Source organism: Gavia stellata, chromosome 2, assembly GCF_030936135.1.
Source record: "Gavia stellata isolate bGavSte3 chromosome 2, bGavSte3.hap2, whole genome shotgun sequence".
Classification (NCBI taxonomy): domain Eukaryota; kingdom Metazoa; phylum Chordata; class Aves; order Gaviiformes; family Gaviidae; genus Gavia; species Gavia stellata.
In genome coordinates, this window is record NC_082595.1 from 86,420,552 (window position 1) to 86,448,525 (window position 27,974).

General features: G+C 40.3%; 1 protein-coding gene across 6 annotated transcripts in view; it reads right to left on the bottom strand.

Annotated features, from left to right (window-relative positions):
* MLIP (muscular LMNA interacting protein) overlaps positions 1-27,689 on the bottom strand; it is a 117,836-nt gene extending 90,147 nt beyond the window's left edge. For all 6 annotated transcript variants that reach the window (XM_059832432.1, XM_059832423.1, XM_059832417.1 and 3 more), the window contains exon 1: positions 27,534-27,689. In XM_059832432.1, the coding sequence (XP_059688415.1) occupies positions 27,534-27,596 (63 nt within the window). In that variant the 5' untranslated portion in view covers positions 27,597-27,689. The remainder of the gene's footprint in view (positions 1-27,533) is intronic.
* Between the last annotated feature and the right edge of the window lie 285 nt (positions 27,690-27,974).

A 27,974-nucleotide genomic window follows, 5' to 3' on the forward strand; every position in this document is an offset into this window, starting at 1 on the left:
CTCAAATTTTGTCCAAAGTACATTAATGAAAATGTTTATGCAAGGTCAAATGGAGATCTGTTGTTCTTGCTTTCTCTAATGAGAAAAGAAAGCACAGGGTGGACTTGGGATGTGTTCTGTCATATAATTTCTCTCTACTTACATACTAATTTTCCTTTAACTATGAAATTATTGTGGTGGGATCTTCTAATGGAAACCTAGTCAAATCCTGGGCAAGATCCTCCCAAATCATGAGACAGAAGACTACACTGTAAACAAGGCTAGACATTATTACTGTGCAACATTCAGAACTAAATGTAAAATACACATTGTAGTTTACTCTTTACATGAGCCTCCAGAACAATAACCTTTTTGTAATTATTCTTTTTGGCTTGAATATCCATCTCCTTAAGTAAGACACATGATGTGTACTAAATGATTTGAAGAATCACTGATAAAAGTGTGAACAATATTATTTCTTCAAGAAGTTGATGCTTTAAACAGTTTAAATGCGGCCAACTTACAAGATAGTTTCTCTATGTTGTCCAAAATCAGAAGCAGCATGTCTTGTGGTGACTGCAAGTGCACCATAAATATTATAGATGGTCAGAAGTAATGCATTAATTTGTCAGATTCTAAAATGTCTGCTTAACCACTAAAAAATACCTTACTAAATTTGTATGAATAAATCACATCAGTAGTCTTTGTACTATGTACCATCTAAGACCAGGTTTTACATTTACAGTGATTAGCATAAGGTTAATCTCCGTCAGTCAACTGCAACTGTAATAAAATACATTGAGAGCCCTTGAGCTTACTGTATGCAATATTGCAAAAGCAATTACATTTTTCTGCCTGTTGTGGAAGTGAAGTTTTTTGATGACAGACAGCCAAGTTCATTCCCAGTGATACAGAATACCAATGGTATAAAGGTAATAGCCTCAGGGATCTGTCTATCCATTATCTCCAAACAGAATCAATTTCATGTTTATATATATGTAAATATATGTAAATACTATTGCAACTTGTTGAACCTTAATTCTCTAAAAGGATTTCCAGAAAACGTACTTGATCCATGCAATAAGTACCATAATGAAACAAAATTTAAATTAAAACAAATAGCCTCAAAACTGACAAATGACATGACACTGAGAAAAGGAAATGCTAATGATACTGTAGTCTTTGATTCAGTCCCCATGATTTGTAGACAAATCCTAAACTATACATCAAACATGATACAGCAAGTAGCAAATTACTTTCTAACTGCAAAACCACCATAATATTAACTCCTTCGAACAAAACTTTGTTCATTAGTACAAATCACTGAGAACATCTGATGAGGTCTGCGTTAAGCTAGTGATCACCTTTAAGCTAGTGATTACCTTGTGGTCAACTTCAGCCTTTTTATCGTCTATGCTATGTGTTGATATATAGTCCCATATAAAACACTATATACCATATTGCAGCATTCCTGTAGAATACTCTGCTGCAGAGCAGCAATTTAGGATCCTATAAAACGTTGCAAGCCCCTTCTTTTTTCCTTAAAGCTGTCTAGATATATTGGCAGTAGTAAGAAAAAAAAAAAAAAACAAACCACAAATCTGACACCACTTTTGCTAGAAGAAATCATTAAAATAATGATAGAGCAAAGTTTATGAAGAGCTAAAATTGTGCAGTTGGACAGAATGATTCCTATGGCTTCACGAAGGCATAAAAATCTAAAGTATAACTGAGAAGGAATTCACGAAAGAGGTAAAACTCATCTAAGGGAGGATTAACTGTGGGCTGCTTCTTCAGCTGGTGTGAACTGACACCATTCCTTGTATCTCCCTGTGGCTTCACTGGTCCGCACCACAGAACCAGTGGAAAAAAAACGGAGCAGGAAAATACTTCAGCTGGCTATGAGCATACATTTCCCAGTGCCATCCATCAATCTGTGAAACAATCCCCCAGGACAGTAATGTAAATTCTGTGCCAGACTTCAGAGATCAGGTTTTTAGTAACACAGGAAAGTAGGTAAGGCTCAAAAAGGCATTTCCTATCTCATATTCATGCATCTATAGTAAGGACTATTATTTATTTCTTAAAATGTTTTCCTTTAGCATCTATCCTGTTTCTAAATACTTTCCTAAATATTATTTAGCATACAATCAATATCCTCCATAAGCTATTTATAACTTGTTTCATTCAACAAGTATTTGCAATGCTCAGGTATTCTTTCTATTACACCAGGAACGAGGCTGGCAATATAGAAGGGGTCACATTATTAAACATTAAGGCAAGTATGTAATAAAGGCAGTTGTTTTTTCCTTTTAAAACAAGCTTTCTGAATAAAGTCTGCCTGAAGAAACTTAAACCCATGTATTCCCCAACCACTAGGCAAGAGGCCATTCTTGCAAGAGGTAATGCTCGTTCTCTCGTCTATTACAGCTGCTTTATATCCAGAAAATATTCAGCATTTGTGATTGCTTTTTGTCCACTGACTCTTAGGACACATTCTTAATACAGGCAGGTATCTGGGGTTTGGGACGCATCTTAAGGTTGATTTAAACAGATTATTCAATGACTGAGTCTCCAGGATGCTGGAGGCCCACCACCCACCAGCCCCACTCCCATAGGATGTCTTCTAAAAGGGGCCAATGACTTTTCCTTTGTATTAAACAGAAATGGGCATCCCGTGCCTCTCCGTTCTGCGAGGTGGCCTTAGACCAAACCCATAGGATCAGAGGACTTGTAAAAATAACTCCTGTTTTCTGCATTCGTGATGGGGCTATGGTTTCAGACAGGCACCCAAATAGAGTATACTGTAAAGCAAAGTCATTGAAGCTGAAATTGATGTGCTTGGGAAATTTTAATATGAAAAAGCCTTGAATGCCCTTATGTTGATAGTTGCCCATGATTTGAAGGGAACTAAAAATGAGCTTTTCCAGAATTTTGACTGAGACATTTAAATTCTGTCTGAACCTTACTCTGGATGTGAAAGGCTTTTCAGCTCGGGTCCCAGAGTAGGAGACTGTTCCTTGCCTTGCACTGCAGTTAGCTAGCTTACAACTATGATCAGTAAGAGCCATTTACTTTTTTTGTCTTTTGCCATCTCCAGTTAAAGAATTGTAGTATAAATCTGGAAAAAAAAAAGGAAGAGACTAGATTTGTTTTAGACTAAACAGAGTAAAAATAATCTACATGCCATAAGATTACAAGGACTGATTTGATACATTGCTGATACGTTATCCTAAGGTTTATAGGATTTTCAGAGTAGGGGAGAAGAGCAATCTGACCCTGACAGCAAGCCAGTCAATAAACATACGATGATGTGATGTGACAGTACCAAGCACTTCTGCCCACTGGTGTACAATGGGCCCTGGAGATGCTCAGTACCTCTTGTCAGTTAGAAAACTTGAGATAAATGTTTGTATGTCCCTACCCTAACCCAGCTATTCTCTATGCACTGTGCAGAGGAAGGGCTGTGGTACTGAGTAGCAGAAGTTCAGCTAGCTGTTCAGCCAGCCTAGGCTATTCAATAGCACTTGGTGTCATTTTCATCTTATCTATGTCTGAAAGCATTGCCAGGAGATTTCTGCATGCTTGTGAATCTCTTCTCAAAAGATGATGGCCAAGTTCATTAGTCTATCTGTCTGTCTAAAGAAACAATTCTCAAACACAGCCACCAAGGATCATATGGGCAGCTGCCGTGTGAATGCTTATTCACTTACAGCTTGGCTTTAACTGTCAAAACTGATATGGCTGTGGATTTACTGCTGTGGTTTGTGCCCTTTCCCTTCTTAAATATTTTTTTCTCCTTACATGGCTATTGTTTCCACTCCTGTAATGCTGAATTTAATCACCAAAGGCAAGGATTTGAATGCACAGGCTCTGCTTGGGAAAGACCATGCTGGGAAGCCCTTCAGCACTCTGGGAAGTCATGTACCCCATCAACGCCTCCACCAGCCCTGTGGGACACGTGGCTGCTCTCCACTGACATTAGCAAAGGTTTGGGACTTTCATCCCAACTGTCCCTACTGTTTGCCAGTAGCATGCATCATGCTAAGCCATTGTGTTCGTAAGGATCAGGTTGGGAAGGCAGACAAAAATGAATCACAGAATCACAGAATCACTAAGGTTGGAAAAGACCTGTAAGATCATCAAGTCCAACCATAAAAAAAACCAAAAACAAACAAACAAAAAAAACCCAACAACCACACACACCCCCACAAAAAAACCAAAACCACCCACAAACCACAAAACACACTACAACCCACACCGAAACAACCCACCCACACCACACAGCACCATGCCCATCAAGCCACATCCCACAATGCCACATCCACACGCTCCTTGAATACCAAGGAATGAAGATGTCCAAGACTTCCCTTTGGGTCTGTAAATTAAATAAATGTGGATATCTTTTTACAGAGGTGGGGGGGGTGCACAGGCAGGAGAAGGCAGCCAGCTTCATGGTCTCAGGCACATTTGGGGTCAAGTGGAGGTACAGAATCTTCTAGAGAGCCTGGAATAACTCCACATCTGCTTCCTGTAGAACTGATTGATTTTTTTTAATAAGTTCTGACCAAAGCAAACTGAGGCTAACAGTTTTATATATACATATTTTCACTTCATACTACTTAACTTCAGGCAAGTGCCCAGTTGAGCCAGCTTGATTTGCAGAGCCTGTAATCCAGCGAGCAATGTGACTGAGAGAAGCAAAACCTTCTCCCTTCCCAAACCCCCCCTGCCTTTCTCATTGTGCCTGCAGGCACAGCTCTCCTCCAGCCTGACTCCTTATCTGCAGGTGATGTGCTTAGTTTCCTTAGTGCAACTGTCCTGCTTTTTGCCTTCCTTTAAGTAATGTAGATTTTTCCCCTGAAGAATTACGTTTCCTCTGCGCAAAACACTCTACCAAAAAAAGTACTGCCAGTGACTCCTGATTTCATCCCAATAGGTATAAATCACAAAGGAAATCAGATGAATCCTAGGCCAGGTGCAGTGAGGCAGAGTATCTGGTTAAGTTATACAGCTACTAAATGGATTCACCTGCTATGGGTACTATGGTCAATATCTTTGACAAATCTCATGGATTTCATTCCTGTCTCCGTCACTATGTGGCCTTAGGCAAGTCATACTTCAGCTTACCCTTGCATATAACATTTGATTTTTTCTTGTTGGGGAGGCTTCAGGTTTGTAGAGTATATCACTCTTGGTGATGCAGCACAGTGTGGCTATGTGCATTAGTAAGGTCTATCAGGTGACATGTAACCCGGTCCCTCTCCCTTGCTACAAAGGAATGTCTTTCCTTCTTTATTTGTAGACAGAGTATCCTTTGTGAAGTTATTCTTGTTTAAATGAGAAAAGCTACTCTTTCTGTAAAGATTTTATGTTGCAAGGCACATTTTTCCTAGAACTGAATTGTTCTGCATTGATTTTCTAACAGAAATGGAAAACTAAATGAGAACAGTCAAGTGGCTCCTCTGTTGCTGTAATTCCAGTAAATTCTTGCAAGAAATTATGCAGAGTTCCTGCATAATTTTACTGCTTCAATTCATGCTCAATGGAGTATATACACTATGGAATTAAGCAAAATTCAAGCAATGAGAGTGGGACATTTCCACATATTTCTGCCCCTCACTTTCATGAAAAAGGAGCAGAAAAGTTCTCTGCAGCCCAAGTGAAACTTTCATTGATTCTTTGAAGGAAGATGGACTGACTGGTCTGATCTGTGAATATGTACCAGTTAAGTACTTTCAATCTCCTTCTGACAAATTACTACTGGCAGAAAAGCATTTATTACATATATGTAAATCATCCCATTAGTATAAAGACATTTTCTCCATATTTCTTAATTCTATTGTCCCAAAACAGAATAGAGTTTCCAAGGAAAAAACAGATAGTTTCGTTTATCACACAGCCATTGCTTTTCTGAACATGTGATTGCCCTCTCTCAGGACATGTCATGTCCCTTCACATTTTTTTCTTTCCTGACTAGTAACTACTAAATTATAGAGACAATCCTGAATGCACAAATAACAGAAAAGAGAGTAACCTTCCAGGACTATTCTCTTTGATAAGACAATAAAGGAATATACAAACTGTGTGAGTCAATCCCACTGCAGTAGTGATGTCTAAACGGCAATGTACCCTACTGGGAAGGGGTTATAGTTATTAAAACTTGGAAACTGCAGCACTTAAATTTGCATAACTAACAGTACAAATTGAATGCTTTCTTAATCATTTTATCCTTTATTGTTCAAGTGAGGAACATGAGCAGAGCCCTGTTAGCTTGCCAAATGTACCAGAAAGAATATTCAGGGTGTAGTAGACTATTTAACCAGGTTGCGTGAAAGAATGACTTCAGAAAACATGAAAGAAAGACAAAAGTGTGTAAGGTCATAAATGCCACTGACATACCTAACATGCTGAAAGCCCTCTTTCAGACTGAAATCCCCTGTGCTATCAATCAAAAAGAGTGGCTCTTAAAATAGTCTAACACTTCTCACAGGAGTAGGGATGGCACTGCCTATTTGTTGGGACTTTCCCCAGATTTCAATCTACATTTCTTTGCATTTTCACTTGTGTATATCTTGAACTTCCCATCTAAAATTTTGATGTGGCAGCTGGTATCTGTGTCCCACACCAAAGATGAAATAATTTGAAAGGCAATAAAATATCATTGCAATAATCTGAAAAGCCAAAGTTTCTGCAGACTTAAATTGCAGTTTCCTGTACAGATAGTTAAGGACATGTAAGTACTTACCACACCTACATTTGAGCTTGTTCAAGGCTCCATTATGGTCAAAGAAGAGCGAATAGGCACTTCTTAGTAAACGATTCATTTCACCATAAGATAAGCATCTGAACTACATCAGAGAATAAACTCTGTAAGTCCCTATTTCCCTCCACTGACTACAACAGGAGTCTAGACAACAGGTTCAGATGAACATGCAGCTATCTAAACTTGGGAGAGATGAAACACAACCTATTGACTAGCCACGTTAACTAAAATAAGAACTTCTAAATTTCCAGTTTTAGGGAATGAAGATCAGGAAATTAAAGCAAGATCAGACTCTAAATTAGTAGGAGAAAAAGGATTGTAACTCAGGGCCTACCCACTCTCCTCTCTTTGATTATACCTGAAGATAGCAAGTAGAGTATTAAAATCTCCTGTAGGTCTCAAAAGCCTAGAGCTTGACTTCCACACCAAAAGTTCATAGCATAGGTCTTAAACTTAAAATGGTACTTTGATAGTTTCTTTACAATTTCTGTGCTGAAATCTCATGCTGGCACCTGAAATTTCTGTGGGAAGGAATGCTGAAATGCCAGAACAACCAAGAAATGGGCATGAATGTCTTTTTTGTTTGTTCTGAAGAAAGCATAGCACAAGAATGCCAGAGAGCACTACTAGAAACTAAATGTCATTTTCTGTCAGTTACAGAAACTGCAAAACCAGGGTAAGTCAAATGCTGGAGGTTCTTGAATGCTTACATATTCGTTCAGTCTAGGAGGGTTTATGTCCTTGGATCAATTTTCGTCTCCTATCTTTTCACTGGAAAATAGTTAAAATCAAAATATCATTTCCAATTACCTAGTGGAATCAAACACTATGGATTTGGCATCAGGATCAGGAAAGACTGGACATCAAAGGGCAACATCAATCACAAGGCAGTATGTTTGTGCCAACGTGCGATATGGCAGTGACAGATTCCTCAGCCGTCAGGGAGATCAAATTTTTGGAACGGATTTGAGATGGCAAGCTCTCAACTAAAAGCACACCACCAAGCCATTTGCAAGCTGAGGCTCACTGTCTCCTGGGTGCAGGGACCAACTCTCCTCTTCCCCCAGCCCTGGGACCATCTCTTATTCTCCAACACGCTGCACACCATGTGCTTATGAGGATAACATTTATCTGCCACCTTGCTTTAGTTAAAGGAGCAAAGTGGTTTTTTCACCCTGCCTTGCTTTTTTTGTGTTCTCTTTTCCTCCCTTTTTCTAGCTGCCAAGCATAAACAGGATAGCATTCATCAAAGTGTTCTTGGTGACCTTTTAAGACACTGTGCTGGGAACCCTCTTTACAGTCCAAATGAAACACTTACTTGGTCTCAGGAATGTGCTCTCTTGAGATTATAGAGAATTTCACAAAAAAACATATGGGAACACCATGATGTCAGGCATTAAGAAAAAAAAATAGTTGTAAGGGTGAAATTTCCTTGCCATTTCTTTCCCTACTGCAGAAGCACCTTAGCTAGTGCCCAAAGGGTCTAGCTACCACCTGCCCAAACGGTGTCTGAGGAAGGACAGCAAGTAAAATACACCTTGTTAGCCTATTACCTGGTGAATGATTTCCTAAAGCACAGTTTTTTCCCAGGATTATGTAAATTCCTTCTTCCCTGGTGAGTGACCTCACTAAGAGTGATATTCATCTGATCAAATGCAAAGGTGTCCAGAATAGAAATCTACATCTGAGTCGTGCTCTCTTTATATGCAATAGAGAGAAATCGGCACTTCTGAGACGCAGTTCATCCTACTCAAAGGTAAATGTCTAATATGGATTGGATTAATCATGCTCTACAACTCCTGTGCTTGTTTTTTTTAATTGACTGTAAAAGAAACTCAGATGACTTTCTCACTCAGATGTACGTTACAGACATCTAGAAGAGGGGATATGAATCCTGTCTAAGCAATGTTAATTGGACCATTCATACATAAGATTCCCTGTAAACATGAGCCAGTGGTACCTAGAGCAAGACTATGCCTACCGCAATGTTGTGTAGAAAAGCAGATATGTATAAAGGTCAGTTTTCACTACAACGTAATGGATTCTTAGTATAAGACCAAAATTGCCAAGAGACACCACATGAATTTATCATACAATCAAAACTGGTAGGGCTTCATAGAACACGTAATTCGATTATAAAACTCACTGCCCCAGGAAGTTCCAGATGCCAAAAAGAAAAATAGTTCAAAAAACCAAGAAAATACATCCACAGTGAATAGATCCACTCATTTACACTAAGGCCAGGAGGAATAGGAAGACACAGGAATATTTATCCTTTTCCCCATGCCTTTTTTCCTTAAGCATGAACTGCAGGCAACAGTCAGGACAGGACACTGGGCTAGCTGGACCTCCAATTAAGTCATTCATACTCAATGGAGTATATACACTATAGAATTAAGCAAAATTCTTATTTTCTGACCTAAAATTGCCAATACTTTTCTTATGGCAGCGAGCCAAGCAAGGAATATTATAACCCTGCCTCACCCATGCTATTTTTCCTAGGATTACCAAATGCAGGTTAAGCCTCAGTTTTACACCAGGAAGCACACCCAAAGCACAAACACAAAATGCAAGCCATGACCCCACCTGCTTTTACAATCCTACTTCAAAGCATTTGTGCTTGGTCCAGTTCTCTATTCCTGATACATTATTTCAGAACAGATATTTACTGGTGAGGACAGTTAGTGTAGGAGCCAAACACCTACTTGATATTATCCATTCTGTTTGTCATCAACCTGACTCATCAGCAGCAGACTCATCTTCCATCCTTTTGGGCAAGGTTGAAAAATTGCTAAGAATAGCAGCAGAACTTGACTGCAGAGTGTTTTTCTGGGGAATTCAAATCTTAAACTGTGACTAATGCTGCTAATTGAATTTTTACCTCCATCTTGTTAGGGGAGAACACAAACAGGAAGAGATAAGGCTGCTTTTTATAATGTTCTTTGTACTGCATGGTCCCTGTCTCTTCATTTCAAGACAGTGAAATACCAAATCATTACACAAAACCCACTCCTAAATCCTCTGCAACTATTTTTCCAAAGAATCAGACACATGGGGATTTCCCAATAATAATCTGGAGGTCAGTGGTCACCTATTATTGCAACACAAAATAGCACATAAACTCTAACCTGTTCGTCACAAAAATATTTCACGTATGGCATATTTTCTTTTCTCCCCCTCCCAACCCACTTTCCTCCTTTTCTTTTAAATTAGCCATCAGGTTAACTACTGTATTTCAGCAGTTACTGTTGCTATGCATAATCAAATCTGAACTCTTGTGACAAACTGAAATGGACACATGTTGTTCACATTAAATACTTCTCCTAGATGACTGAGAGAAGTATGTTAGGGAAGAAAATCTGTCATATTAAGCTAAGACAATATCTTTTGAGCCCTTTTAAATCAGCTCTACAGAAAAAAAAGTGAAAAATCCAAATAAGCACAAGAATCCTAAAAATATTTTTACTAAGTAACTACCATTCCATTTGTCCCATACTAATCCAGAGAGCAATGAATTACTGTTACATCCCAGTACAATCAGTGTAAATTTATTATTTCAAAACTGGGTAGAAATAGACCCCTCCAAACAGAAATGTTCAAATGCTGCTAAAACCAGGAAATAGTTACAGCAGTTTACAAGAAAATCCTTCAAAAAAATCCCAAAGTTTCCTGATTTTTTTTTTTTTTCCCCAAATTTTGCCTGTGTTTACTCTAGCCAAGCCTGTATAAAAAGCCCATAAGAACAGACAGCACCAGGAACAGGGACTACTTCAATATGCAAGCCGACTGGCTAGGGTAAACCTGTATTCAGTAGTGGTAAGCTTTAGAAAAATATTTGAAGTTTCAGTGTTTTTGGTTTTGTTGTTGTTTTTTTAAATCAAAACAGGACGGTATATCAACAAAACTGGCTGCATTTGTAGAAAGGGAGCCACATGAAGCTGAGCACTAGCAAATAACAGCATGAGTGTTTTTTCTAATGGCAAATACAGTCAGCACTTACATTCATCTCTGTTTTAGCAGCCGATCACACAGTGCTTACAACAATCATTGCCATGGAGTTATCAAATTTTTCAACTGCAAACTCTGATCCCCATGGAGATTAAATCACAGAAGCAATCCAAACAAAATCAACGAAGTGCTTCTAATGAAGTGTGTGCACAGATCTGCACAAAGTCGTAGCCCCAAGTATTTATTAGACAGGAATCAGGCTGGTAACCAGATGCCGAAAAAATAAATAATATGTCAGAAATGAAAGACAAATACCAGTCAGCCTGTGGTTGCCTTAAGTGACAGAAGACAATTGAAAGGAAAATAGAGGAAGCAAAACATAACCTTGTCAGATCCCACAAGCAACCGCGCAATCTAATTTATGTTATCTGATAGTACTCCAGGCTTCTTAACGCTGAAAAAAAGCGAGGTTCTCTCTCGACTCAAACAAAGAACCAACCACGGGACTGAAGAGCACTGCAAAGCTGTGAAAGGACAATTCATGTTATTATGCCCAAAGCTCCTGTCAGGCTGGAGCACAGCAGCTGCCTCACGTGCCTGGCGTGCAACGAGCCAGACTGACACAAATCCTGTAAACACTTCAGAAGACACGGGAGAACAAGAGGTCAATCAAAAATGTGATATATTGCCTAGTGCTGATGAGTGAGAAGGCAACCTCGGCACTGAAAGAACAGCAGCAAAGAAGGATTGTCTTCGGATGCTGGAAAGGTATTAACCATGGAAATAATAATAGCAAAATAAATCAAGCAAAGAGCTGAAGCATTCTCACTTGAGGACACAATGGAAAGTATCACTCCTGGCCATCCTATGATATAAAAGTCCTTATACCTACCTATATCTATTTATATAGATCAACATAAAATCATTTGGTTAAGACTGAGTAACAAGTGCAATCAAGTGTTTTATATAAAAGTGTCGGAGGGAAAGGAGGGAAATCTTGTTTACAGTTCAGCTAGGCTCAGGTATGGGAGTCAATGGCAAAACTTGTTTGTACAGAAAGAAAAGAGTTGTCCCTAGTATTAATATCAACCCACGTGGAAAGCTGTGCTAATGAAGCCAGCAAGCGAATGCAACAGTAGGAAGGTTTTGATCTCCTTAATGAAAGCCCTTATCCTGCAATATGTGAAAATGCAGAACTAAACTTTTTCTTGGAACAGACTTACAAGTGTCTAGTGGGGAATTAGCAGATGTTGGGAGAATCACTTCATCAGTGTGAAAGGTTGTTATAAACACATTAGCAGAAGGAGTTTCTCCAGTCAAGCCATGCTTACAAGATACTTACAGGTGTTCCAGCAAGTAATCTGTGAATTCTACACAGTTATTTACCAAAAGTGTGAGGAAACTTAATATTAGGCACAAATGATGAACTATTAGATCGATCAATAAAATGCAGCTGTTCACCTCACACACGTCAATCATTAAAGGGATAATGCTGCAGAATATTCAGCCCATCACCTCCCCTATTTTTTGTTCTTTCTCTATTCCCATGTTTCTTGAACTTTTTTTTTTGTTCACGCTTAGCTATTTAATTCTCACTCCCACCAACTTTTAGTGGTTTTACTTCATTTTTCAATAGTAGTTCTCTTTTTTTCCTTTTCTTTCATTTCTCCCATTTCTGACTCCTATTACTTTTTCTCCACCTTCTCATAATGATTTTTAGGACTCCCTAGTCTCCTGTGTTACTCTCAGCTTTCTTCCCAAGCCTTGTCTACCGTGTGCATTACATCTGTAACTTGCAGTGCAGTGCTAAAAAAGTTTGTGGTGTACACCACATTGCTCAGGACTTTGACCAGATTAATTCAGGTACTAATACTGCAATTTTCACATTTTGCCACAGCACTGCTGAGTGCAAAGACCCCCCCAGACTCACCCCACTTTTTACTTGGCCAGTACTTTTCCCTACAGCACTGATTTCACTGGCCTACGCAGTGAAGGAGTAAAATGATTTCGCTAAGTCCCATTGTTTTAGGGAACAGCTAAGTGCTGAAGCTCCCACCAAAATCAATTTAGCAATTCAAAACAGCACTTACGCCTCAAAAGTGCTCCTAGGTTCAACTTTTCAACCCCTACTCCCCCTCCTTTCAATGTCCAGCCCTTTTCAGCATCTGCAAACCCACATGTGCCTAAATCTGGGGACTAAAACATCCTTCGGTACCTGTGCTACCACTGTTCCTTGTCCAAATGTGCAAGTGCCTTGCCTCTGCTCAACATCAAGGTGCTCACCTCATGCCTAAAGCCAGCCCGTGATTTACCAATCAGGTATCACAAACCCGTGTCTTCTGATAGGCAACGCGCAATGCTCAGGAAAAGCAGAGATGCCACATTACGAAATCAGGAGCTGCAGAGCACACCCAGGCGCCAGAGGCGTTTCTGGCGGTGCAGCATTGCTCTGCAGCTGGAGGAGGGCAGAGCGGGATGAAAACATACTAATGGACCAAAAATGTAAACTTAACAGGTGAGAATATAATGAATTTGAAAAGGAACACGCTGTTGCAAATAACCTTCACTGAGTTGTTCTCTGTCTATTTTTAAATGTTAAAAAGTAGCTTTCAATTTCTTTGTGGGTTAATAGTTCCAAATACCCTAAGTACTTGCCATGCCACATAATACCTAGCTAGTCATTTCAGTCATTTTCCAAATAACTGATTTCAACACACAGGTAACAGATATAAATGTACTTCCTGATGATTTTTCTCTAAAAGTCAGATATGTTCATTCCTTTGAAATGAAAGCAACAGCATAGAAAACATTTTAAACTTATGATATAATTACAGTTTTAAAACTTCATTAAAACTGCTTTAAAACATACCTCATTTTCTAGCACAAAAACACAAATAATTTTTAATTTATGGCAATAACTTTCTGCTTATGAAATCTACATATTTAGAATTACACACATTTAATTAGGGAACTATTTATTGAATTCAAGAATATAACAAATGTTGGGATGTTTAGTCATGAATCAGAGGGGGAAAAAATGAGCTGTTTACAGTCTTGTGAAGTTTGTTTCAAGATCACATGAAATAATGCTTTTTCCATATATTCAATAGCAGCCTAAAATAGACATCTGAACTTGACTTGAAAGACATTTACAAAGAATTCATATGAAGAATTTAGTGTACAATAGCATGTGCAGTGTGTTCTGGAGACAAGAGTAGTGATTGGTTACGTATTTGCTCCTAACCTTGAGCTAAGAGGCCCTGATGTAGATGATTCATGGTTGAAATTGCAACATACCTCATATAAAATTACAATATTAGTAATGTTAATGATGATGCAAAGATTATTAATACTTATGCGATGATTTAGAGTCTCCATTGGTTTCCAAAACAACCATTTTGAATCCTGAATACTATCTGACTCATTTTACTCTACAATCAATAAGCTGGAGCACGAAAATCTCTCCCCCAGATAAAAAAAGAAAATGTGGCTAGGACACCAGAATGGCCAGATTCTTTCAGAAGAAGGCACAGCCACACTCCAAATAAGTCTTGGTCTCTTCTTTTGAGAGCAAAAGCTGCTGCACACAACTCAGAAACACCTAACAATGCTTCAAAATACCTTTGGGTTCTGCTTCAAAAGTGAAAGCTGGTTTAGAAAACAGCTTATCAACTCCCTTCACAGTTTCTGCTGCAAATGCTGTTCCATACCTGCATAGCCAAATACAAAAATACTGTTCTTCATGGTTTGGCATCTGTTCTGCTGTAGGGCAGTATGTCAGGCATGCCACACAGATCATCACTTTACCTAATACAGTCTATATGCGAGAAGACATACACAAGTAAGTAACAACAGATTTACTGGAAAATTATCACCTGCTCCTCAGACGTTGATTGAAATGGGTTATCTGCTTTTGAAGGGACTTAAATATTTTGGGGGTCATTGACTAACCCTCTAAATCATTTACATGGGATGAATATTTGATAAATTCTTGTACTACACATGTAAGCTGCTGGATATCTGTTTAGAAATTGTACCTTCTCACAGACATTAAAAATAAGGTAGCTACAATATAAGACTGTGATATATCTCTGTACTTACAAAGGAAGACAATTATCGAACTGAATTACTGCTACCCCGAGATAGCTCAGTGAAATAACTATTGGTAACTATTTACATTTTATGCAAAAGCCATTATTCCAAAAATAATTCCACTATTGGAACAAATTGTTCTTGTTTAAGAAGTCTGAAAGAAGACAACTGAAATATTTAAATCTTCTCCTGCATCATTAATGAAGAAACATCTAAATCTGTAAGATTTTGTATGAGAAATAGTAATAAAAGCAGAACTCAGGGACATTATAATATACAATTTCATAGACAAATAATGTTTTACAAGATACCTACAATACACAACAAAAATAAGACTGTATAAGTAATTCTGTTCTTAAGAGCGTTTCCTATCAAGAAAGTTATGCATAAAAACAGAAAAGAGATGCTTTCAGAAAACTAGGGTCAACATTTCAAATAAGATTAAGTTCTGAATTTTAAGAAGTATGCAATATTAATTGTTACACCATAGTATAGTCTGAAAATCAACATCAGCATGTGTCAAAGCACATCCTGATACTGCAATGCCTGGTCTCACACCCCTCCCAAGCCTCACACTGCAAAAAGCATCATGAAATTTATTTCCAGACTTTTTCATGACACTCACATCTGCAGTACTTGCGCACTTCACAGAGACAGTGATACAGTGTTCCTAGGAAGTCAAGTGATCTGATAATTTCTAGTTCTAAAAAATGACTAATATCCACAAATTTTGCTGTTTTTAAGGAACAGCTTTAACTTGTCCCTAGTTATTTTGAGAGTGCCACCCATGCCCCTTCCTGCCAGTGGGTAATTTCTGAGAGCACTTTGCAGTGTGCAGAACAGTTTTCTGAACCCATCCCTTTGACTGCCACTGTGTGGGAGGGTGAAAAGGCCAAGTTTCCTTTTCTTTGGACATCTCAGCCATTTGACTTGCATTTTCTGCATATGTCAGGAAGCACATGTTCTGAAAAATGCAAAAACATTCAATTGGAAACAGAAGGATGAAATATTAAGTTTTATTTTACTTGTAAGATCACTGAGGGTAACTGCTCTTTTGTTCTGATCACATCATACCCTGATGTAGCTGTTAGTGATGATTCCTAAGCACAATCACCATTTGAGAAGAAAGAAATAGCCCATAATCCTGTTATTGACATTTATGTCATAACACTTAGGAGTAAAACAAAGGGGCAATTAAATTTGCTCAGATAATCCTAATTTCCAAACTTTAAAGTGCATTTTTTCAGATGTAGATTCTTAGAAGCCATAAATACTGGAGCCCCTGAAAAACCCAGGCAATCCATCACGTGATGGAACACTGTGTCACCACAAGTCATTGGCCATGTTGGCAACCTTGGAGCCCCTCAGTCCTGACTTCTGCTCCATAGAAAATGGAGAGGAACTGAAGGTTGACTTCATTACTGCAATAATTTATCATTGTAATCCTTCAGCACATACACTTTCTTTCACAGAAAAAGACACCATAAACTAAGATACCTTGCTATAAAAAAACCCAAACAAATAAAAAAATCTTTCTTGTTAGATTTAGCTACTCCTCTTCTGACAGGTAAACCACTGACAGTTTCTTGGGAATTTTTTTTTTATATGCAAATATCAGCATCAGTTCACCTAATAGATTGTAAACAACATAACAACAATAATGAAAGCTGCTGTATTTTCAACTGAGATCAATTTCATGACGTTAGTGAAAACATTATCTAAAGAAAAACAGAGAGAGAGACAAATCATGTCCTTTTCTCTGCTGGGATTTCAAATACAAATACCTTGCATTTTCCTATTGTTGTCTCAGACTGAAAGAGAGAGCACAGTTTTGGCTCAGGAGCTTTGCTAAGAATTACCATCTCTTTGTTTGATTATCACTTAGTTCAGTTGATGTCTGGCTTTTAATCTGGATGTATTTCAAGGTACATTTACTAAGGAAGGATATTAAATGATTTTTAGTTTTTGCCTGAGGCCGAAAAATCTAACTATTTTTTTCTAGCATGTTTGTTATATAAAATTGTCACCAACAGCTATATTTGTAAGAAGCAGTAAAATGGTGATAAATGTGCTGTCAGTAACTTTTTATGAGATGTATGGAACAACTATGAAAATAATTTTAAATCTATTCAACAAGGAAAAACATCTTGATGGCTCTTTCCGGAGTCTTCTGTTTTATGTGGTTCAAGTGAATCCAACTGATTTATTTCACATCATTTAAAAACATAGCATTTAAAAATCCCTATAATTTTCCCATGTTTGGTTTCCAAATTGTCTTCATGATCAAGGTAAGAAACATGAAACAACAAAGACAGAATAGTAATGATTCAATTTCTGTCTCATAGAGACAAATGTGAAATTATTTTTTGGATTTCTGTAAATATCTCAGTTCTGGAGTATGAATACATTCATTTGTGTAAAACTGAAGATATGAAAAGCTTCAGCCTGCTGCTTTCCACTTTTCAGTATCCTGAACAAACTAAAAGATGTTGAGCAAAATTAATTTTTCATCTAAATTCAGCAAATCTGCTTTTGTCCCTTTTCCTCAAGAATGGATCTTCATTAGTTCAATCTATATTTAATTAACCCTTTTAAGCTTACCAGGTAGGGGTGAATATAATAAAAATGCCATCAGAAAGTATTTTTCAGTATGTACTACATCACCATCAGTCCTTTGGAAAAACTTACCAGTTAACTCTCAACAATGAAAAATTTAACGCAGAAAGGTTGTGATGGTATGACCACCGCACTCAATCACGATCAATCTTGTCTTAAAACAACTTCATCAAATAGATCTTATGACAGGATGACAACTGCCAAAACATAAGACGCATTTTTTGCTACTGGACAAGACATCTGATAGTTCAGCTATCTATTTTATGACAAACATTAAGAAATTAGATGTGAACAAAAATTTCTTGTGAAAACACAGAACCATTGTGGAAAGCCTTCTACTTCTGAACAGCCGTTGGCCTGCAGATTTGGCTGTGCAGTATTGCGTATGCTGCGATGGCATTTGCAGGTCTGCATTCCAGTAACTCCCCTGCCTCGGCACACCAGAATGTGCTCCCTGGTCTCTCTCCACTTGGACTGGCACAGCATTTGATTCTTAGAAAGGCAGGGAAGGCTGCAGTGTGCCTGCTACAGCACTTAGCGTGCAATGTGGTGGGTTGATAAGCTAGCGCACTTCTTTTTTCCTGCCATAGAGAGTCCTCTGTCTACAGCAGGAAAAAAGAGTTGCAGCTCTGCACTCTTGATACAACAGAACTCAGGCAGTTAAGGTAGTGCTCACCTCTAAAGGAGAAACAACAGGAATCAAAGGTTTTGGATGGTCCTAGAAACTAAGGACTACCAGGCATTGCTCCATTTTCCATCCTGTTAGGAAGCGGTAGGTACTCACCAGTGCCTCGCCATTTGCCTGCAGCACAAACTCATTCCACACACACAGGTTGCGTTTCTTCAACCTGACTTTGCTAACATCAGTACAGCAAACTATATATTTAAAAAGTGAAATATAAGCCACCCCACTCCTACTTCTTCTCATCCAGTGGAATCTTTTCCTCAAGGAGAAATGAAAAAAACCAAACATCATTGACAGAAACTTGATGCATTATTTAGAGTTCCTTTAATAGTCAACAGTACATTATATGACCATTTCTTTTATGAAAAGAGAGAGAAAATATAACCACTGCCTTCCTTGGGAGAGATTTTTTATAAAATGCCCTGATAAAGTTAATACATTCACTTTTTGGAGAAATATCAATGAAGTTATTGCATCATTGCTGTCACAACACCAGCCTTATTTCAAAGACAAGCAGAAAAACAGGTGCCCTGATATTTCAGTCATTTTCCTTTGAAAAACTTTGTTTTACCTGGGTAAGTTAGCGCTTAAGGTGTTTAGACTCAGTGTCTAAAATGCATTCAGGAAACTTATTTTGAGAAGCAATCATTCATTACCAGCCTTTAAATAGAATCTAATGGTGTATCCAGGGAGGGCAATATGGGCAAAACATACTGAAATATTATGCATTTCATACTTGATACAAAGCAAGCATGGAAGCATGTTATTTCTTGTCTGCCTGTTGCCCTCAAAGTCTAGCTCAAGTAACATCCACCTTCTTTCGCCCTTTCATTGATCACTTCTTTCCTTTTATTCTGTTCATTGTCAAGTAGCTCTATTTCCAAGAATTCATATCAAAGTAACAGATTTAACGCCACTGCTGTATTATTGAGTGCTTTCAGAATTCAAAGGACAGTGAATTGAAAGCAGTAGATTTATAACGCAAGAATGAGGAGATCTTGATGATAAGCACAGTCTCATTGTGTGTCCATGTTAAATGGATTAAAGGTGTCTTGCAGATAGAAAAAGCTGTTGGCATGTTTCATGACAAATGCAGTAGTGCAGCTTCAAAATCAAAGAATGAAAGAAATGTTGTTTGGAAGGGACCTCCAAAGGTCATCCACTTCAGCGTCCGTCTCAAAGACTACTGCCAAAGCAAGGTCAAGTCAGCCATGACTTCATATAGTTGAGTGCTGAAAATTTCCCAGGGTGGCTAGTCCACAAATTCCCTGGTTGTTCCAGTGCTGCCCTACACTTCTAAAGAAGGAGCTTTTCCTAGTGTCCATCCCGAATTTCAGTGTTAGCAGCAGCAACACATGGTGAACATCTTCTCAAGTATCACCCATAGCTGACTCCACATTCCTGAAGAATATCCTTTGAAAACACATTCTTTTTCTCAATAATGGTCTCTATATCCAAACTCATTTCTGGAAATATTTTCTCACCCATTCTAACTCTCAAGCTATGTGTGGGTATCATTCAAGCAAGTACTAAACCAATACCACAGACGAATCTTTTGATTTAACTGAATTCAAGAGAGTTCCGGTGCCTAGAAACATTTCCCAGAACTGTTTTAATTCATCAGGAGGTGCTGTCTTTCCATGCTAATACTCCTGTCTTTGCTGCCTCCCCCAAAATGCAATCATTTGAATTGCCCTGCATGACTTCGCTGCAGCAGTTGATCCAGCTGTTACAGGGGCTCTTATCTTTCTTCACCCCAAAAAGTTAAAATATGCAATTGCTACTTATTCCTAAAAAGCCTCTTTTACCATCACATTCAAGCCCCTGCAGGAATCTGCTGCCCTCCTTTTCTGAATCCCTGCGTGAGATTGCATGCTAATGTTTCACGTAACCTCCAGCCAAAAATGCACTGATGAAATCACTCCAAGATAGATCTTTACCCACTGATGCAACCAAAGCCTACCTCAAGCGTTCCAGCAGCGCCTCTGTATGACTGGCGTTAGGTTAAAGAAAAGGTAGCATGAGCTCAAGTAAGGTGAGAGCTAAGTGACAGGATTAGAAAGGAGGGCAGACCAGGATTCAGTGCTTCCTGCTTGCTTTGGTCCTGTTTAATGTCACACCAACAGTGCTAAAAATATGCTGCTACTTGCAGCCTCCAAGTTTATTCCTTCCTCCTCAGTGATCACCTGCTGGAGTAATCCATGCCTCCACACAGCTGGGCAGGAATGCCTCAACTCTAGGTACGCAAGAGGAAATACTGATCCTCTAGCTGGGGTGCTGTCTCAGCCATCTTCTTATACCTTCACAGCGAGATGCGATTGCCTCCGTGCTAGGATGTTACCAGTTTCCTGCTGCAGCCACTACGAAGCCTCAGTCCTGATCTTCAAAGCTCAGGGATATTTGAAAGTGTCTCCCATGACCAACCCTTTTAGCTGAGGCTGCTGTAATTTGGGACAAGGTAGCACAACATGCCTTAAGTGGGACAACTCAGCCAGCTGAACTCAGCTGCATGACAGAAGCTCCCAGAGGATTTCACAAACAACCTCCAGAGCAAGAAATAAAGCTTTCCTCTTACATAATCAGGAATCATTTAAATGTATACACACATAAAAACTTCTCTGACTCTACAGTAAGTATGTGTGCTTATGTAGTTTCACATGCTATGCTGGAGATGAGCATGATGCTCATACTTCAGTACTGCATTATCAAACTAAGGAATGGATTCAGGCAGGCAACATATTTTTAGGAGTTTCTTTTCTGGGTAGGTGTGCTCTTACAGGAGACAGAAGTAGAAAAGCCAAGGTGTAAATTAAACCAGTTAAGAAAAAGGATTTAAACAAAAAAAAAAAATCTCACTTTACCTCTCATCTTTACCCTCTTCTGAACCACGTAAATTAGCAGCCTAGCAGCCTGTCCTCTGTTAGGGGAGAGAACAGGCGAAGAGGATGAGGGGTTTGTATCTGTCAGTCCTCTGCATACGTGCCACTGGCTTTCTCACAGAGCGTAACCTGCTGAAGCACCGACGCGTTCTGCACTGTGGGCTATATTACTGTATTTCACCTCCTCTGAATCTCTGCCATCCTCACCCGCAGCGATTATCACCTCCTCTCTCCAAAGAAAAAGAAGATGCGCGGCTGACCTCAGCTGTGCTGTTCTGTGATCTTACACCGCTGTCCTGGCTAGATGGGTACAAGCATGCAGGCGTTGAGCCGTGCACGGACACAAGATACCCGATGCATGAGGAACCTGCGGACCTGCCCCTCTCACAGACCTCAATGCAAGTTGCTTCCCTTGAGCAGCAAGCGTGTCCCTCCCATCTCGACCTTTCCAGGCTCGCTTCCCCCTGGAAGGGCATTTACTTGTGGACACCAGGAGGAGAGGCTCACGGGCTAATGTGTCACAGAGGCATAAGCATGGTTCCTTCTAATGCCATGGGCAGAAGCGACTATTCTGTTGTTACTCAACCATATTGATTTCTGCTGTTGCCAAAGATGATCCTGTTGTCCAGGCGTTTGACTCCCTGTATCTGCACAAAGAAACACTTGCTCTTCCCTCAGCTCCTCTTCCTTCCCTGCTGCTTTGCACTAAGAGCTTTTACCGTGCCTCTTTGGCCGGCACTACAGCCACCACTGCTCACTCAGCTGCCCGCTCGGGGTACCGCAGCCGCTACCGGGCAGCCGGCCATACCTGCTCTGAGAGCCTGGTGCATACCGGAGGTAACGTGTCAGAACTGTGGGGTCTTGCTCCTGGCAAAGAAGGGACAGCCTGAGCCGGGAGGCTGTGCTGCCATCTCTGCCTCTCTGCCACCAGCCCTCACCAGCACAAGAGCGAGGGTGACCTGGCAGAAGAGGTCCCCACGGGTGGATGATTGTACCGGGTGCCTCCTGCCATGCCCACTCCCACCAGCCTCCACCCAGCCCTCCTCTGTTCTTCTGCTCCTCAAACAGCCCTTCCCATCCCATACTCACCTCTCGCCTGGTTTACACGTAGTTAAATCAACAGCTAAACCTGCAAGCGGGGCCAGTCATCACCATATTAGTCACCATCCTCCATTCTGTTTGGGCTCCCTTAGGCAAACTTCAGGAAATGGGCTGTCTTCTCTGAGGAGTCTTTACTTCCCACACTTCCCACAGAGAGGACCTGATCTTGACAGAACTCTTTCTGTTGCTACCAGTGTACAAAGATTAATCGCTGTTTCACTTGGGTGGACTTGATCCAAACTGCCTCACTCTGTATGAGCTGTATCCACACGTCGTTTGTGAAAAGCAAATGCTAATTCTCTGAATGAAGTCCTGCAGCCCTTTCTTACAGAGTACATCCTCTCACCCAAAAACTAACCTTAATGCCATTTCAAGCAGTGCATGGCATTCTTTCTGATCCATATATTCATTTGGTTTAATTTATTTTCTCTATATGATTGTTCCTTTTCTTTATCACTACTTAATGTAACAAGAAAGTAAAAAAACCCCTTACAATGCAAACTAAAGTACGAAGATCGAATGTTCCCTGTTAAACATACCAATGTAAACATTATTTTAAATGCAATACTTCATGTGCTGCATTTTCCTGGGGAGAGAAGAGATCAAATAGGAAACAGACAAGTGTGAAATATAATTAAAATAATTTCAAATAGCAGAGGCAATATGCATTAACGGAGGAGGACTTCAGAATGTAAACAGACTATTTTGAGCTGAGCTGTCATTTCAATAGGGAAACTCTAGAATTACTCTGTCCTTCTGAGCTATGCTAAAATCAAAACTATGAAAAGGAAAATTGAGTCCATCTGCTTAGTCCAATCTATTTTATAGCAAGTCATTCTATTTTCCTGTCACAAAATGGGCCCTCCATTATCTTCCATTTCCACAGCCAGCTCCACACAAAGACTCTCTTCAAGATTCTGGCCGCCGAGGACTCTTCTCCAGGAAGCAAAACCAAGAATTCTTTAACAATAAATTTCAAAAATATGAAGTGAAATAGCCTGAAGTGGTAGAGAATTTTATATTATTTATCTCATTCACAGTAAGCAGTTAATGTAAAGGTACAATACCACTTAATAAAACTGTCTGTGAGGTTGTCCTCTATGGAGGTTATACTTTGAGCATGAACTGGTCTATTTAATTGACACACTACAATCAGAATATTTTCAGGATGATATAGACTTTGTTCTTTTGAAAATAGGTAGAAATATTTGTAACAAAGTATACAAAACCAAGATTTGTCTTGCACACACATAGGTCACAGAACTATGACATTGTAGAAATAACTGAGATGTGGTGGGATAGCTCACATGGCTATAGTGCTGCAATGAATGGACACAGGCTCTTCAGAAAGACAGACAGGGAAGACTAGGAGAGGAACTCCCTGTGTGAAGCAGCAGCTCACATGTGGGGAGCTCTTATACAGGTTGGACAACAGGTCTGTGGGTCAGGATCAAGGAGACGTCAGTGAAGGTGACATCACTGTGGGACTGGGCTGCAGGCAGCACAATGAGGATGAGGAAGTGGGCAACGCTCCTCACAACAACTTCTTTAAACAACTCAAGGAAGTATCATCTGGATTGCAGACCCTGTTTTTTACAGGAGACTTTAGCTTCCCTGACACCTGCTGGAGAACAAAACGACAGGACACAAGCAATCCAGAGGATTTCTGAAAGGTGTCAAGGTTAGCTTCTTGGTACAGGCACCAGACAGGCCAACCAGTGTCGTGCACAGCTGGATCTGTTATTCAGAAATGAGGAAGAAGTGGCTGGGGATGTGCTACTCGGTGGCAGACTTGGTTGTAGCCACTGTGAAATAGTGAAGCTGAAGAGCTTGTGGGGGAGTGAGGAAGGCGGGTACCAGAGCACAGACCCTGGGCTTTAGGAGAGCTGATGTTGGCTTACCCAGGAACTGGTAAGTGGGATCCCATGGGAGGCAGCTTGGAAACACAAGGAGCTTGGGAAAGCCATCACATCTGTGAAAACAACCTCTCACACATGCAAGACTGTCCATGCTGATATTCAGGAAGACAAGCAGACTTATCAGGACACCAGCGTGGCTAAACAGGGAGTTTGTAACTGAGCTGCAGTGCAAAAAGGCAGCACAGGAGGTGGAAGCAGGTACGGATAAGGCTGGGGTGACTCAGTGATGTCTTTGCCTCAGCCTTCACCAACAAGGTCTCCCAAACCTCTGTGCTTAGCAGCAGGGGTCAGGGAGGAGGAGAGCAACAAGCAGTGGATGAGGATCAAGGCAGGGATGGCTTGAGTTAACTCAACCCATACCTGCCTGTGGGAAGGAAGTGGTTGGGGACACCACTTGGATTTACCAAGGGGAAATCATACCTGACCAACCTGATTGCCTTCTATGATAAAGTGACTGGATTTGTGAACAAGGGGAGAGAGTGGATGTCATTTACCTTGACTTGCCTCCAACACTGTCTCCCACAATATTGTCACATCCATGCTAGGACGTGATAGCCTGGGTGGTGGGCAAGTAGGTGGCTATAAAGCTGGTTGGACGATCAGGCTCAGACGTTCATGGTTAATGCTTTGTACTCTTCTTGGAGGACAGTAACAAGTGGAGCGCTGCAGTGCTCTGTCCTGAGACCTGTCCTGTTTAACATCTTCAACAACGACCCAGAGGAGGTGATGCAGGGCACTCACCAGGTTTGCAGATAACAAACTGGGAGGAAGAGTCCCACCTAAGGGCAGGGCTGCCATTCAGGGGGGCCATGGCAGGCTGGAGGAATGTGCCAACAGGAGCATTACGGACCTGGGAAGGGAGGGCCCCTGTCAGCGATCCAGGCTCGGGCCTGACTGCCTGGGGAAACAGCTCTACTGAGGAGACCCTGGGGGTCCTGGTGTGCAGCGACTTGAGCCTGAGCCGGCAGTGGGCCCTGGCAGCCAGGATGGCCAACAGCATCCTGGGCTGTGCTAACATGAGCACAACCAGTAGATTAAGAAAAGAAATTACCCTCCTCTACTCAGCACTCACTAGATCACGTATAGAATAGGGCATCCAGTTTTGGGCCCTCCAATAGAAGACTTTGAAAGATTGAAGCAAGTTCAATGGAGACCACCAAGATGGTGGGGGCTGGAGCACTTGCTCTGTGAGGAGAGGCTGAGGGAGCTGAGCTTGTTCAGCCTGGAGAGAGATGGCTCCAGGGGGGGCTAACAGCAGCCCCAGTCCCTGTGGGAGATTATTGAGGAGTTGGAGCCAGGGCTTTTTACAGCAATGCATGGCAAGAAGAAAGAGAAATGGTCAAAAATTGAAACAAGAGAGATTTTTGCTTGATAAAAGGAGAAACCTTTTCCCCAGTGAGGACAGCCCAGCAGTGGAGGAGGTTGCCCAGAGGTTGTGCAGTCTCCATCCTTCGAGGTTTTCAAGACCCGACTGGGTAAAGCCCTGAGAAGCCTGGTCTGACCCCATAGTCGCTTTAAGCAGGAGGTTGGGCTAGAGACCTCCTGAGCTTCCTTTGCACCTGAGTTATCCTATGCTCCTATGAAATATACATAAAAAAAAAAGTATCATCCAGTTATACAAAGTATCATCCAGTTTATAGGATATAATATTGAAAATGGATGCCTCATGGTGCCTATAATATGAGATAGTTTATGTATTTGCTATACTGAAGTTAAATATGTGAACAGACATCAGCAATAACATGTACAAATAGTATTTGTACCACAGAGTGTCACTGCTCCCATGCAGCGTCTGAATATTGACCTGACCTGCACGTAACAAAGAGAAAAGGGCAGAATCAATAAAAGCCCAGGAGGTACAAAACCAGAGAAAAAATTTGGGGGCAAAGTGAAATCCATATAACAATCGGAAAGAAAGGCATTAAGACTAAACAGGCAAAGAGAGAGAGAGGTGGGACGGAGAGGAGGTTAGGGCTTGGCTGGAAGGCGACAGGGAAAGGGGCGGGAGGACTGGCGCGGGGCCAGGGCATTCCTCCGCTGTCAGCAGAGTGACGTGAAACCTGCCAAGCCAGGGCCTCCTCCGTCCCACTCGCTGAGCACCCGCAGGGATGTGACCTGCCACTGCTAACAGGGACTCTCTCAGCTCAACGTGTTAGGAGGATTCAGCTTTGAAACTACTGAACAGCGGGTGACCTGGCATGGGCGTTAACGTGGCTCCCATCAGTGGGGTCCCTATTTGCTCCAGTTTGCCATTCTTAAAATTAGTAAATGATGCACACAGAGAAAGTCATCAGAAGATCATTAGGATTCCAAATGAAGCACTCTGCATTTTGGAAAAGCCTCACTTAAGGTTGCCTGCTCAATGCTTTGTGCATCAGGATGTAGTCCGCAATTAGATAACCATACTGTCTGATTACATTGCTATATGTTTTCTCCACACATGAGCTAGAACAAAATTTCAAAGGTTTCCTCTGAAAGCTTTCCTGAAGCTTTTGTGGATTTTTACAATTGTTTTTAATTTTGAAGAGTTTTCCTTATATTTTATATATCAACCACAAATTCAAAATAAGGTCACTGTCTAAAGTATTAATTCATTAATGAGAAAATGAACAAGGTAAACATTAGATAATATTCATATTATAACTTCATGCTGAAGCTTTAGCAATGCTCTTTCAGATATTACTTTTCAGATAAATACTTCTTTTTGTAAAAAAAGAAAAGGTACTTTAGGGCCAGGTCATTACTTTGTTTCAGCACTTCCTGTATTTCCTACCCAATGCATCTTGCCTCTGAAGTTGTATTTAAACCTATTATCTAACACACAATCTTGCCAAATCTCACTTAACTGAGGCTCGTTGAAGCAAACTTTGTCATTAAACAAGAGTAAACGCTGGCTCACCATGAAACCAAACCAAACCAACACAAAACCACAACTATTTAAGGTAAGTGCTAAAAATGCAGCACTTGTTTCTTAACAGAAGTGATGGCCACCTTTCTTCACAGCTTTGCAAACCCAAGAATAAACTGCCCTTTTTGTGATATCAAGAAGATAACCTTGTGAATGCAAGGCAAATTATAAATTGCATTTCAAGCCTACGCTAACTAGGAATAAGCTGTGTTTTGACTGTTTCCACTTTCTCTTAATAATTTGGTTTGGTCACACTTCTTTTCCGTAAGCTCCAGACACAGGCAAACAATTTCTTCTGCCATTTACTGATTTAAAGTTATGGAAAATAACATGCAAAGACATGAAATAGTCCCTCAAGAAAAATCCAAGAAAACCACAGACTATTAACTATCAGTCTGGGTTACGATAACAAATTGACGTTGAACTAGATTTCAGTTTTTGCACTTCACATGGACACAAAATTCATTCACAAATTTCCGTAATTTCCACAGAAACGTACCATCATAATTAATTTAACTTACATGAATGAAGTTTTAATCTTCAAGGTCAGCGGTTAAAGCAAGCTGAGAAATACTCCTATAAAGTACAACAGATGATTTGCCTTTCCTTATTATTAAATTAAAAAATATATATAACTTACCGTTTGCTTTTCCTCTAAAGCTTCTCTTCCTGAGACTTTTCTTTCATGTTTTCCTAACTCCATTTCCCAGGGGAAAGAAAACCACCCTAATATCCTGAGCAGAAGTGATTTAACCTGACTACATGTTAGATATCCCTGTACTTTTGGAGTCGGGAGAGAGACGTATCAGGCAGCGCTGCGGTGATTTCTGGTCAGCGCGTGTTTCCATTTATAGCTGTTGAAAATCCACAAATAGAAGCGTGGAGAGAGGGCAGGCAGCTGCCTCTGATAACAATAAACATTGGTTTGGCATCACAGCAAATTTTTCAGGAGGGATTTTAGTTACCAGGCCCATTCACTCCCCCCTCGCCCCCTCTACCTCAACAGCTCATACTGAAAAAGTCCATGAAAATGAATAGCTGTGTCTCAGTAGCACTAACTTGTGTTTACGGAGATTATTAA